The sequence below is a fragment of the Ictidomys tridecemlineatus genome, unplaced genomic scaffold (genome assembly GCF_052094955.1).
Source record: "Ictidomys tridecemlineatus isolate mIctTri1 unplaced genomic scaffold, mIctTri1.hap1 Scaffold_583, whole genome shotgun sequence".
NCBI lineage: Eukaryota > Metazoa > Chordata > Mammalia > Rodentia > Sciuridae > Ictidomys > Ictidomys tridecemlineatus.
Window position 1 is genome coordinate 29,286 of NW_027523944.1, and position 14,050 is coordinate 43,335.

Genomic DNA, 14,050 nt, shown 5'->3' on the forward strand with positions numbered 1-14,050 from the left:
GCACAGTGCCTAGCTCACGGTAGATGCTTAATGAATATTTATCGAACAGAACTGAAGAGACAGTCCAGGGGAAAACTGTGAAAATTTGACAGAGAAAATACAGGAATGAGGCCCAGGAAACCACAGGGAATGCCAATGAAGGAGTCCCCTATGAATGCATGTCTAATCCAGATAGAATCCTTGTGGACACAGGGAAAAGAGCACCCATCAAGTGATATTTTCTTGTTCTTTTAATCTAGGGTAGATATTGGACTTGAAGTGGTCAGAAGACAAGATCACTAGGCCTGTCTGCTGGAAGAGGTAGATGTACCAAATGTAAAGGGAGAAGTATATTTGGTACTTGCTGGATAGACTCTGCAGAATTCTGGCAAGACTGGCTGTTTCTGAGACAGAAACTTCATGTTTCAATGCAGTGTCCTGTTTTGACTATAAGCCTTGGACTGGCAGTATAATTACTGCAACCAGATCTTATTCCATCCCTGTAGAGAATCAGTGGATATTTCCTTATCTGAACATAAGCAGGTAACCATGGGGCCACTAGATTTCACCCAAGGACTGGAGGAGGTGTGCCTATGCAGTGTGTAGAGAACAAAGTCAGTTTTGAAGACCTCCATGAATGCAGCTTGTTCACAGTCAAAGCTGCAGTAACTGGATTACAGAAATCAGTCCTTTAACATCAAAGTAGATTAATAGAAACACAGTAAGTATCATGTTCAAAAAACAATTTGAAAAATTACTTTAAAAATATTCCTTTATTCTCAGAACTGTAAATCTCTAGTATGGATTAAACATTAGCTTTTGTACTAGAAAATTAATTGCTTAATTCTGGAAACAATATATCACAGTTGTGGGTATTTATTTACAAGTAAAAGTTATGCAGTAAAAATAAAAACAATTGTAATATAAAAGCCCAGTTAAATTGGTAATAATAATGAAATAAAATAAAAACAAAGATAATATCAAAATCATCCAATAGGAATTATGTATTTTAATATTTTAACTCATTTTTCCTTCATTACAATATCATTAACATTCATTCTCATTTCAGGAAGTGATTTTTGGAGACATTGAGTGACTTACCTAAGTCATAGACCTAGAATGTGGAAAGTTTCACTCCAGGGACCACAGCGTACAAAAAGAAATTCATGCACCTTATGAAGTTTTTCTTAATGTTGGAATTAGGTAAGTAAAGAGTTACTAGCAATTGATTATGACAGGAATATAAGAGGGTGGCGGGATGGTCTTGCTTGCAAATTTTCAGTGGATGTCTGTGTGGTTGAGTGGTTGTTGGCATAAAATGATAGAGATTATGACAACCTGAGGGAGCAGGTGGCAGCATTTTCCGGTACTGGACAAAGTTGGGGAAGAAGAGCTATAGACATAATGAAAGTGAATAAGGGTGAGAAAAGCTGACACACAAAAATGGTCAAGACTGCAGGGGTGTGCCAGTCCTAGAGAGCTTAGCATTTTCTAATCCCCATTCACTGTGGCTGGCACAGCATTACTTTATAGCTTTCTGGATATTAGATTCACAAGTGTAATTTGTATAACTGTAGTTCTCATTAGCATGGGCCACATGTTTATGGGAAGATGGGTGGTATGATCAGGATAACTCAGTTCAGGGAGGGGAACCTCCCTGATTAACCTCTGAGTAATCACAGAGACCTGCACTTGTTTGGAAAGTGCAACACTCTATATTAGCCCTGGAAATAATTACAATTGATTGTGTTAAAAGAATGGTTATGAATGTGACTGACTATTTAGAGAACACAGGGGGAAGCCATTGCGACTGTCTGGATCTGGACGTCTCATACTGTTAAGGTGGTGAGAAGAACAGAATGCACAGCTATGTCTGGGAAAGCTGGAGGAATTTCTTCCTGTGGGAGTTCTTTAGAAGTCAGAGTGCTTGACATTGTCAACAACATTTTAGTCTATGATTCCTATTTAATTTGATGGCCATGTAGAGTTAGTGACCACCGTACTGGACAGCTTGGATATGGATGCAGGCCAGTGAAGGCAGGATCTTTGCCCCTAACTGTTCCTTGTATCTCCAGCACACAATAGGTCTTGGTCCACTGTGTACACTATAGAGGATTCACCTGAACATGACCCACATCTGGAAGCAGAGCTTTGGACTTCTCTGCCCTGCCCCAGAGACCTAGACTGCTTATCCAGTAGGTGTGGGTCTCAGTCTTGGCCTACCTGTGCAGGTGTACCAAGTCTGAATGAGTCTCCAGATGATGGTGTTGCACTTGTCGCAGGTTTGCTTGACACTCTTGCTCTTCTCCTTGTAGAAGCGGTGCTCAAGAAGGACCCTAATGTTGGGCTCATCCTCATTGGGGTCCTACAGACAGAGAGCCAGGAAAGGGCCACCAGTGAGCTGGTTTCAACTCCTTTCCTTTATTCTAGCCCCTCTACTTATTTCCTCCAGGCACTGCTTATAGGAGTCTGAGTTCCCATTAGCCATAGAAAGACTGTCAGTCAGGGGCAGATCACAGACCACCCACTCCATTTCCTGGCAGCCCTGTCAGCCACTTGCCATCTGGGTCTGCCCTGTGAGCAGGAATGATCTACTGTCCCTTTGCTGGCTGGGTGCAGACCAAAGCGACGTGGTGTGGAGCCCTTTAGGACTCTCCCAGGGAATGGCAGAGCCATGAAAAAGGATGACTCGGGTCTTCAACACCATTACCTGTCACACAGGCCCTGGACCACCTGGGGGGTTTTCATGAGGAAAACCACACACCAATCTCCTTTAAATCACTGAGTTTTTGGATTGTGTGTGGCCACAGCCTTACTGATTTCCCAGGGTCTTCTGATGTGGAGTCTTTATTAGGAAATCAGTGAGGCTGTGGCCACACACACATTGTGGGTCACTGCAGGGCATACAATGACAGCCAAGCCGAGGAACACAATTGGCCTGCAGTGGACACCTAGGGATTTTGGACTCTGGGATTCATTACCTCCTTCTGTTCTCCTGTCAGGAAACTCCTTCTCATCATCTAGAGAGGAGGATGTGGCTCAAAGAGGTACTGCCCCACTCACTTACTTCAGTGGGACACCTGACCAGAGCTGGCACACTGTGGTGCTTGTTTCAGGCATGGCCATGTGGCAGAGGTCAGGAGGTCAGAGGTCAGGAGGGCCCAGGACTGACTTCTGCCCTAACCACTGACAAAGGGGAGCTTCAGACTGGGGCTGTCTCAGTGGTCGAGCACTTGCCTAACTGGCAGGAGGCCCCAGTTCCATCCCAGAACCACCAAAAAAAAAAAAAGAAAAGAAAAAGGAAAGGAAGCTCTCCTCTGCTGCAAAGCCCAGCTGCTGTTGCTGGGCTCGTGTCTGCATCACCTGTCTGCGGACTACTGAGGAGGGGTCAAACATGGAAAGCAGAACAAAAGAGGGCAGGATTCCTGAGGATCTGTTGGTTAACAAGAAAATACTTTCCTTCTCCTTTAAGCTACGTAAGGTCAGGTTTCTGTTCCTTGCAACCAAGAGGGGAAAAGCCTGCACTTGGGATAAGGGCCCATCCCTCACTCTGCATTTCTAGATGCCTTTATATCTCAGCCCCTCAGAGCCCAAAAAGACGCACCAGGGAGGAACTGGAGGCCACCCTGGTGCTCCTGTCCCCACTGCTACAGCCCTGGCGCTAGGCTCCCCCTGTGGCACAGCCAGCCAACACCCACCTTCAGCTCCTGGAGCTTCAGCCGCAGGTGGATGAGCCTCACCACTGCATCCTTCTGCTTCTCTGACTGCTCAGGCAGCTCCAGGATCACCTGCTTGCATTCCTCAATTGCCTGCTGTAGTTGCTGAACATCGGAGGCCAGGAACAGACCCTGCCAGGTTGGGAAGCAGTCAGATGGCCACTCCTTGGACTCTCCCTTGGAGGCCAGACTGGTCCTCATGGACAGTTAGGCACAGAGCAGACCTCAAGCCCTTCCCCCAGATGAGGACTTGTTCAAAGCTCAGGAGAATTAGCAGCACAGTCAGAATCCATCCTGCACTGCCTGTCCCCAACTGGACTAGTCTACCCACAGACTTCTGAAGACCCAGTAATTCAGGATGCTTTCCAAAATACAACTTCTAAGGGCTGGGATGGACTCTCAGTGGTACAGGGCTTGTTTGACATGCTGGAAGCTGATGTAGTCCCCAGCCCAACCCCCACTCCTCCACACACAAGCACACTAACTTCCTTTTTTTCAGAAATTTGACTAGGGTTTGTTTGTTTTGTTTTGTTTTGTTTTGTTGACTCTACTATTTCACTTACTATTTATTTGTTTGTTTGTACTGTAGGTTGAATCCAGGGGCACTTAACCACTGACCTACATCCCCAGTGCTGGTTTGTTGTTGGTGGTGGTGATATTTTTTTTTTTTTTGAGACAGGGTCCCACTAAGTTGCTGAGAAAATCGGCCTTAAACTTGCAATTCTCCTGCCTCAGCCTCCCAAGTCACTGGGATTACAAGTACGCACCACTGTGGCTGACTGTTACACTGACTTCAAAAGAACTTCCCCTTAGAGGCAAGCTGGGGAAATGATACTTGCTGTCATAAAGGATAGGAAATGGTCACTTGGCTCAATTGCCAAGCCCAGACAAAGGCCAATAAAGGAGCCTGGAGGTGTCCACCACCACCAGACTAGCAGGGATTTGCTAAGCCCCAGACCCAGAACAGACCACAGGGAGGCAGCTCCTGGAGCTGAGCAGGTTGGGCTGACACTCAGGAACCTTCCTCATCCACCGGTGTGCTAGGCTCTAAGAGACCCAGGCAAAGAGAAGATGCACCCTTCCCTTCTCCTTGGAAAGTCTGTGGCCAAAAGGAAGTATTCAAAATGTTACGATAAAGATAAAAACATGTATCTGCATGGGCAACGTTTTAAGGCCACATACAAAATGAAAAGTGAATTAGAATCGGGTGACTTCTGGCTAAATCTTTTTAAGTTACATTCTGATTTTACTGTGTTTCTCTCAAATAAAAGTTGGAGATAGTTTGCATAAAACTAAAGGCTTTCTAACTTTTCAAATAATTCCAGGTCTTCCACATTCACTTTTCATTCAAAGTAACCCTTTTGTAGAACTTCATGTAGAACAAGCAAGAGTGGCCCTTCAGTGCTGGGCAGCTGGGGAGGCAGGGAAGGCCTCCTGCTTTCCTCATCCACCCTCACTCTACTGCAGATCTACAAGACCCCTGAAGACCCCAAAGGGAACCAATCCTCACACTGGCTCCCCAAGAATGTGGAGCAGGAGCCTAGAGGAGGGCAGAAGCCCCAGGTCCTCAAGCTCCAAACCCAGGCTTTCTCCATCTGCTCTCAAACAGGCTCAGATTCGAACTCCAGGGGACTTGGCTGAGGAGGGGACTATCAACACCTGAAAATGGTGGTTCCCTGGGGAGGGAAGACTGCACACCTCACACCTCATGGTCCAGCCCCTCTCCCCTCCCAGACCCAAACCTCACCACAGGGCGGGAGAAGTGGTCCTCAGACAGGCCAAGATCCATCACGCACTCAGAGCAGTGGAACCCAGGCTCCACAGGGGGCAGCTCAGGCAGAGTCTCTGGAGGAAGAGAGGAGGGGCATGGAGGATGGTAGGAAAGAAAACTCAGCCTGCTCTCTCTCATGCTCCTCATCCCCCAGGAAGGAAGCTGGGGCCACTGGAGCTGGGAAGTGGGACCCAGGTAGACACAAGAAGGAGGCCCTGGGGAGCTGGGCCTGCTCAGCTCTGCACGTCCATTTGGTTTAATTCAAAAAGATGAGGTGGAGGGGCTGGGATTGTGGCTCAGTGGTAGTGCGCTCGTATAGAATGTGCAAGGGCCTGGGTTCAATCCTCAGCACCACATAAATGTGAAATCAAGATATTATGTCCACCTAAAACCGAAAAATAAATATTAAAAAAAATGATGAGGTGGAATGGTATTCAATGGTGCTAAAAGAGGCCCACAAGATAACTTTATAGAAACATCTCAGTTTCTACAGCAGATACCTCATGTATAACTACATGGACTCTGCACTGATTCTACACAACCAAAAAAGCAACTGAATTTCTAAAAAAAAGGAAGTGTGTTGTGTGGTGTAGCCACTGAACAGTTATAACACAAAATCCATACTCTGGTGTGTACTGCAGGCCACATCTGCAGTTCCTGGATTCATACCCTCCTGACCCCTAGGTGAGCAGGGGCCTCTGCACAGGATGCTTCACCTGCTAACTTCCCCCACCAGTCTTGGCTCTGAGTTTGTTTCACAAGTGTCCTCTGAGCGTGGACTATGTGCCAGGCCCTGGGATTCAGCAGTGGCACACCAGACACAAATCCCTGCCCTCAAAAGCTCCTGCTGGCAAGAAGGCAGAAGCAATCCACAGAGCAGGTAGAAAGCGACTGTGCCCTTGGGAACCCACTCTGGGAGAAAGCCAGCATGCTGGAGAGGGCAGTGGGAGGAAAGGTAGTGGGCTGGGAGAAGAGTCAGGGGGCCCACAGAGTCCCCTAGCACCTACCTTCAGAAGAAATGTCCAGGGCCTCCTCACTAGGTCCCTGCTCATGCTGCCTTGGCCCCAGATCCTTGTTGAAGGGGTTGAGGTGGGCCTGCCGGAACCAGTCCAGCTTCTCATCATATTCCATAGCATTCCACCTGGCAGGGCAAGATGAGGACCCAGGTTCCAGCCTCACCATGGAGCATTCCCATTCCCGAAAACCCCTACCTCTTTCAGGAAGCATCCCCACAGTACAGCCTCCATCCTCAGACTCTCCCTCTACCACCTGAAGACCCCCTCCAGGCCCCTTGGCAGGCTCCCCTGGGGAAGTCCACAGTGACCGGCCCTTCTGATGTCCGTCATGTATATGACTTATCCAAGGGTGCCCAGCCAGATGCTCTGGAACCCAAGGTCTTCCCTCCCAGCTCAGGGTTTTTTTTACCCCAGACACTATAGGGCTCCAGCGCTAGAGTCCCCCATACATCTAAACTGGCCTCACTCGGCCAAGTCCTGCCATGCCCTTGCTGTTGGCCAACTTCCCTGAGACACGTCTCCTACAACTGGGATCCTCCATCCCAACCTAAGGTGCTCCTTTCCCACCACAGCTCCTGGAACTGCAGCCAGTGCGGGGCCCACCCTGCTTTTCTGTCTGCTGTGTGACTGGCAGGGCCCACCTTACCCCTGCTCCAGGAATGCCTCCAGGTTCTAGACTCTGCTGGCACCTCTCAGGACTGGGTTCCAGTCCTGCTGAGAGCCACATGACCTGGGACATTCTCACAGCTCTGTGCCTTCTCCTCCAACGTAACAAGAAGGAAGCGCCTAGTCAAGGATCAGTAACTATTCTTTCCCGTCACAGGACTCAACAAACTAAGGACACACAGGGCTAAGGACTCAAGGCAGGAAGAAAGGGCTTTGTCTGGGCAGGAACACAGGCAGCCAAATACGGCTCCCACTTAATTAGCTGGGTCACACTCCTCAACCTCTCTGGCCCTGTTCCCTCCACGGCCTCCCTCTACCTCCATTCCATCATCCACAAGTCAGCCACTTTCCAGGTGAAATTGGTTCACAGAAGTTGAGCACAAAATAAGCTCTTGGTAAGATTTACTCTGATAGGCAGGGTACAGTGGCATACACAGTTTAGAAGGCTGAGACAAGAGGATCACAAGTTCAAGGCCAGCCTCAGCTACTTAGCAAGGCCTTAAGCAATTTAGAGAGATCCTGTCTCAAAATAGAAAACAAAAAGGGCTGGGGATGTGGCTCAGTGGTAAAGCAACCCTGGTTTAAATCCATTGTATAAAGAAAGAAAAAAAAACAAAAACAGAAAAGATTTACTATCATATGAAGTCAAAAGATAATTTTTCAAAGCTGTGCAGTAAGTCCAGGAGTCCTGGTTATGCTTCTTCCATACCTGTTATGCAAGACAATCCTGTGACTCATCCTCTGCTCCCTCACCCAAAAGAAATGGAAGAGAACTGAGTCCAGAGGGAAAGGCCCTGCCCTGGGTTCCAGTGTCACCTCACTGGCAGCTAAACAGCCCCACCCCAGCCCCATGCTGTCTTACACTGGAGTCAGGAGCTCCACACCACCTGTGGATCCTGTCCTGCTTGTTATGCCTCTGACATGGAGCATGGGTTGGGCCGCCAGAGTTCTAGTCTGGCAAGAGCCAGCACCTGTTGACAGGCAATTCCTGGGTCAAAACCAGAAGGTACACAAGAGGATGAAGGTGCTGTGGCTCAAGCATGGCCTCTCACTATCAGCTGATGACTATGGGTGGCTCACACTGGGCACCAGAGTCAGAGGCAGCCATCTGATACCCACCTCCCAAGTGCCCAGAGAATAGCAGGAGAGATTATGCACTCCAAATATTCACTGATGCCTTCATCTTGAGTAGGGAGTCCTTGTTTTTTGGCTTGTCACATGATTTCCCAGTCTCTCCTGCAGCTAGATATGGTAATTTGACTATGTTCTGACCAATAGGAAATGAACAAAGAGATCACACAAGACTTCTGGGAATTGTTCTTAAAGGGAGGGCTGCCCCTCTGCAGTCCTTCCTTCCTCCCTTTTGCTGTCTGGGGTGAAGATGTACTGAGTAGAGCTGGAGCAACTACCTTGGGCAGGGATATAGAAGTCATAATGCAGATGGTCAAATGACAAGATTGCAGGAGACGTCATCTGAGCCCTGGGCACTCACTGCAAAGTTTCTTTCAAGTGAGACAGAAACAAACTTCCATTCACACCACAGTTATTGGGGATAGAGTTCTGTCTTTTGCAGCCCAAACAAAACCTGATTCTTCACCCTAGTTGCCTCTTGGTGTTAAGATGAGCAAGCCCAATTTAAACCTCAGTTCCGCCAGTTCCCCACTACATGACTTGGGTAAAAGCCTACACATTTCTCTACTTCCAACTTCTCATCTCTGAGAAGATATGATAGTACCATATGGGCCTATTGTAAATATTGGTTAATACAAAGTTCTGAAAGTGCTGGCCAGCACATAGTAAGCCCATGATAAGTACCAGCTACAACTTGTTATTATCATTGTTACCATTATTGTTGAGATGACAACTCTGATTTAAAGTCTAGCTTTCCTAGTGATGAGCTACAGGACCACATTGTCTACAGTCAGGGAGAACACTGCCTCCTTAAGTGGATGAGAGGTTAAATGTTTGTATAGATATGAAAGTCAGCAGCCCAGAGTTGCTGCTGAGAAAACTATCACTGTTATCACATGATAATGAGCCCAATAGAAAGGAATTGGAGTAGAGGGCTTGGAAGCCACCCCCAGGAGCTCTCCCTGCAAACCTTAGCCTGAGACTCAATATCTTTACACTTCCCAGCAACTGTCTTGGGGCTGCAATCTCCAGAGGAAACAGCATCTTTTATTCAACTCCTGAGTGGCATTGTCACCCCCCAGGCCTGGCACCAAGGCAGTGGATGGATGAAGCAGTGGTGTCATTTGACCTCTCAGTGCTAGTTTCTCTCCTGACTGGTTAGGGAATCATGTTTCCCTGTCTGCTGAGGGCAGATAGATGATGTCCCAGCACATGGCTGCAAGAGTACACCTGCTGACTTTAGTAGAGAGCCAGCAAACCATTCCCTTCAAAGTCACCCCACAGAGCTCTGCACCCATTATTCTGGCTTGGACTTAGAAAGGAACAGGCAAGAAAGGGGAGAGAGGAAAGAACCCCACTCTCTATTCTCTGCCCTCTAGAGATCTCCCCTCTTGTAGTGGAGGTGATTGCCAACATAGCAATCAAAAAACGTCAGAGTGTAGCCAGAGCAGCCCCAGGGGCAGAGGGACACTGAGCTGAAGCTGAGGATATCTTCAGGATCCATGCATCAGTCCCCCCATGTCCTGCCCACCTGGCTACCATTCCAGCCGTCATCTGGAGGTCCTGAGAGTTCACCCTGGAGGGGGACAAAGTGCGCTTCATCTGTACCTTAAACAAGGCCTGCCAGGACCCAGGTGTGCCCAGGGACAGGGTTACCATTCCTTTAAGGACGACCCACCAATGAGACTAGCTGCAGAGACAAACCTCCCCCAACCCATATCTCCACCTTCACCCACCACCCGAATGCACCCTGGGGATACTCAGGTCCTGGTGGGGATCAGTCTGCCACCACGCCCACCCATTTCATAGAGGGGAAACCCGAGGCTCAGAGCAACCCAGCATCGCTGAGGAAGGCACAGTGATGCGGGTCTTTGGGCCTCCCGGATCCCATACTGACGGTGACAGTTAACTGGGTGGAAAGGTCCCTCGTCTAGGTCCTAAACTCTGCCAGATGGAAGTGCCTGGCGCTCCCGGGAGAGGACCAGAGGGTGGTCAGCTGGGGTCGCGAGTCCGAACCCTGCCTCGGGTGCGCGGGGGCCTCCCGCCGGCTCTGCGCTCTGGCGTCCGCGTCCGCAGCCAGGCTTCAGGAGGTCCTGCCGGGCGGGCCGTGCGCGTCCGAGGCCCGACGCTCCCGCTCCCCGCCCGCTGGCCGGGCCCGCCGCCCGGAGGCCGCTCTGCGCTCACCAGAACTCAGCCGCCGCCGCCACCGCCGCTACATTGTAACCCGTCGCGCCTCGGCTGCTACATTGTGTCCGGCCCCGCCGCGCGCTGCTGCCGCCTGCGGCCCGGAGGCTCATGACACCAGGTCCCCAGGGCGCGCGCCCTGCCCGGAGCCCGGCGGCCTCCACATCCCGCCCCGGGGGACACAGCTCACCGTGGTAAGTCTGGAGGCTGTAAAAGTCCTGGTTAAAACCGAGCCACATCACTTTAAAAAAGAAAAGTGGGACTGGGGATGTGGCTCAAGCGGTAACACTACCCTGGCCTGCGCGGGGCGCTGGGTTGGATCCTCAGCACCACATAAAATAAAATAAAGATGTTGTGCCCACAGAAAACTGAAAAATAAATATTAAATAATATTCTCTCTCTCTCTCTCTCTCTCTCTCTCTTTCTCTCTCTCTCTCTGTCAAAAAAAAAAAGAAGAAAAGAAAAGAAAAGAGAAAAAAGAAAAAGAAAAGTGTGTGTGAGGGGCATGCGTGCAGTCCCAGTCACTCCAGAGTGACTCCAGAGGATCAGGAGTTGGAGCCTGGGCAATATTGCAAGACCCGGTCTGGGGCGGAGGACCCCTCTTGGTTGAGGAAAAGCGAGAACCGCCTAACAGGCAGCAGACATTGTGCTGGACCTCGTTGGTCTTCTCTGTTGGTGAGCAGGTAGCTTCACTCATCTACCCCAGTTTCCTCTCAAGTCCATCCTCGACCCAGGGAGGCTGGGGCTGTTCAGTGCAGCAGCAGTGGGAGACAGCCTCTGCCGCAGAGGCTGGAGTTACTACTGCTTTCTGGGTGTTTGTAGACAGAAGCAGGGTTGCTCCAGCTCACAGTCCTGCCCCCCAGCTCAGGGATAAGCTTTATCCCTGCAGGGAGGAACTGAGACAGAGGAGGGCAGCTGTGGGGCATGGTGCCCCTGTTTCTGGTCTCTGTGGAAAGACTCTGGAAATGGTCACTTTGCTCAAAGAGGGCACCATGATTTTAGAGCCTATAACTGGGGGCTCCCAAGTGGGAACTCCAGACCACCTCTTTTAACCCTATCCAAGCCTGGAGGTGGGTGGTCTACAGGTGGGGTGGCTCATCAACTTCACAAAGATCACATCACCAATAAGGAGTGAAGCAAAATTGCCACCCAGCTCTGGGTGACTTGGTGCCTTGTGCTCATCCTCTCCAGACCTGTTCATACTGGAGGGGAATTCACTGAGCTGGGATTCTAAGGCTGCTGGTCTGATGATTTGATTGTCCCTCCCTGGCCCTGTCCTGAAGACTCTTTTCCACCTGGCCCTTCTCCCTGCTTCTCTCCTGCCTGCCCTTATGGTCCTATGGCAAGCCCAGGACTGGGCCACAGCAAAGAAGAATGAACAGAGAGACCTTCAGGGGGCACCTTTCCCTGCTCACCCACCCTACCAGCTGCTCCTTCAGGTCTCCTGCTTCTTGACCCTGAAGTGCTCTGACTCTGCCCTGGATCCTTTTACCCCTTCTGTGCTTGCTCACTCCTTTTCTGGATGCCTTCAGCAGGTGACTCTAAGAAACAACTCTGTCAATGGCTCCCCAGTGATGCCTCACTCACTCCTCATGACTCGGAGGCTGACATCCAGTGCTCTTCTTAACATCACTGGGATGTCTGATAAGCCATTCACACTCAACATGTCCAAGTGGGCACTCAGCCTCTTCAAAGCTGTACCACCCTTAATGGCAGCTGCACCTGTCCCCAACCCCTTTCCTCCCAAGTCCATTCTCAGCTCAGCAGCCAAAGCCATCCTGGGAGAAAGAAGCCTGTTCCAGATTCCACCTCAGGGCTCCCTCGCCAGTCTCTCTCCTTGATTCCCAACAGGCCAGGCCGCACCCTCAGCCCTGGCTTCCAAGGCTTCTCCACGGCTTCCTCCTGTATTGGTGTCCTTCCCTCATGCTCAGCTCCAGCACTGACTGGTGCCCCCATCTTGTGTGTTTTCATTTATTGTCTGTCCTCCCACTACCACCAGAAGCTAGGAGCTGCAGGCGAGCTATCTATTGTCTTCCTTCACTGGTCCTGGGCCCTGGACTGAAGAAGGGTTGAATGCCCAGGCAAGGCCTGGGCTGAGAGGAAGACAGTGCGCTTAGCAGGCAGCCCATTCCATAACCACATATTAGTACCAACTGTTGACCTGAGCCTGTGTTTGTGCAAGTAGTGGGTCCTGGTCCAGCTCTAAGGAGAGCAAAGACGACCCCATACTTGACTCACAATTTAAGGTCCGCCTCTCTCTAGTATATGTCATGACCATAGCTCCACTCATTCAACAATGCATTTATTGAGCACCAACTGTGTACCATGTTCTGACTGAGCACCAGAATATGGTGCTGAGAAGACAGACAAGATCCCAGAACCCAGGAGGGCAGACAGACAATAAGCAAAGAAGCAAACTAATCAGGGATGTATTGAGCACCAAGAAGGTTGAGGAGGTGGCACTTGGGATGAGGGGCTAGAAGACCAGATTCTCCAGTCAAGATCCCAAGGGTAAGCAGGAGAGAAGCATCCAGAAGAGAAACTGCCAACACAGAGGCCTTGAGGAGCTGGCAGCATGGTGTGCTTGTGGAGCCAAAAGCAGCTTCTGCAGCTAGAGTTTGTGCCAAGAGAAGGCGGGAGGACAGGGCTTAAGATGGAGGGATGATGGGCCAGCTATAGACATGTTGGCTTTGACTTGTGGGATGGAAGCCTCTGAAATCTATTATCTCTTCTTTATTGAGATACAATTGGCATATAATAAACTGCACATTATAAGTATTCAATTTGATGCATTTTGACATATATGTGAACCTGAGAAATTATTATCACAAATAAGGTAGAAAACCTAATTTTTGTTGCCTTCAAATGTTCTTTGTGCCCTTTTCTGCCCCTATCTACAGACAACCACTGTTCTACTTTCTGTCACTATATTGCCTTTTCTAGAATTTCCTAGAAATGGATTCATACAGTACGTACTTATTTTTGTGTAACTTCTTTCACTCAGTAGTTACTTTGAGACTCATTCATGTTGTGCAGGGAGCAGTTGTTGACTCTTTTAATTGCTATTGATAAACATCTGGGCTGTTGCCACTGTTTGATATTACAAATAAAACTGCTAGAACATTTGTGTGCAAGTCTTTGTGTGGACATACGCCTTTATTTCTCCTAGGCAAAATGCTCAGCAGCAGAATAGGTAGATCATATGGAGTGTGTTCAATTTTCTAAGAAACTTAAAAATTCTCTCATTGTGGTTATGCCATTCTTACTGGCATCTGGTCACTCTCAGTGTCTTTAACATCACTGTCGTCATTGTCTCTGCTGGAAGAGTCTGGTAAAGTGGCATGGTTGACTGGTTTAGTACTTTGGACTGAATTCAGGGTCACTCTGCCACTGAGCTAAACCCCCAACCCTTTTAATTTTATTTTTCATTTTAAGACAGGGTCTCACTAAGTGGCCCAGACTGACCTCTAATGGGATTCTTCCACTTTATCTTCCCAAGTAGCTGTGGGTATAGGTGTGCACCACATCACCCCATTATGACTTTATTTTTAAAAAATTATGTGAAGCTCAGCGTGGTGGCCATGCCT

The 14,050-nt window shown here is 49.2% G+C and overlaps 1 protein-coding gene across 1 annotated transcript; it reads right to left on the minus strand.

Moving 5' to 3' along the window:
• Positions 1-724: 724 nt before the first annotated feature.
• Positions 725-10,281, minus strand: LOC101957515 (differentially expressed in FDCP 8 homolog). Its single transcript, XM_078037066.1, has 6 exons — positions 9,811-10,281; positions 6,474-6,607; positions 5,443-5,540; positions 3,678-3,827; positions 2,203-2,344; positions 725-1,372 (listed from the first exon to the last, which is right to left on the minus strand). Exons 1-6 carry the CDS (start codon positions 9,936-9,938, stop codon positions 1,308-1,310), a joined length of 717 nt encoding a protein of 238 aa, XP_077893192.1. The 5' UTR covers positions 9,939-10,281; the 3' UTR covers positions 725-1,307.
• Positions 10,282-14,050: the final 3,769 nt, after the last annotated feature.

Bases quoted from the DNA above. Each gene is read 5' to 3' on its own strand.
- LOC101957515 (XM_078037066.1), bottom strand. From the start codon at position 9,938: ATGGTAACCCTGTCCCTGGGCACACCTGGGTCCTGGCAGGCCTTGTTT. The intron at 3,828-5,442 runs GTGAGGTTTGGG...CCAACCTGGCAG, and splicing joins ACCACTTCTCCCGCCCTGTG to GGTCTGTTCCTGGCCTCCGA. The intron at 1,373-2,202 runs GTAGGCCAAGAC...TTATGTCTATAG, and splicing joins GACTTGGTACACCTGCACAG to CTCTTCTTCCCCAACTTTGT.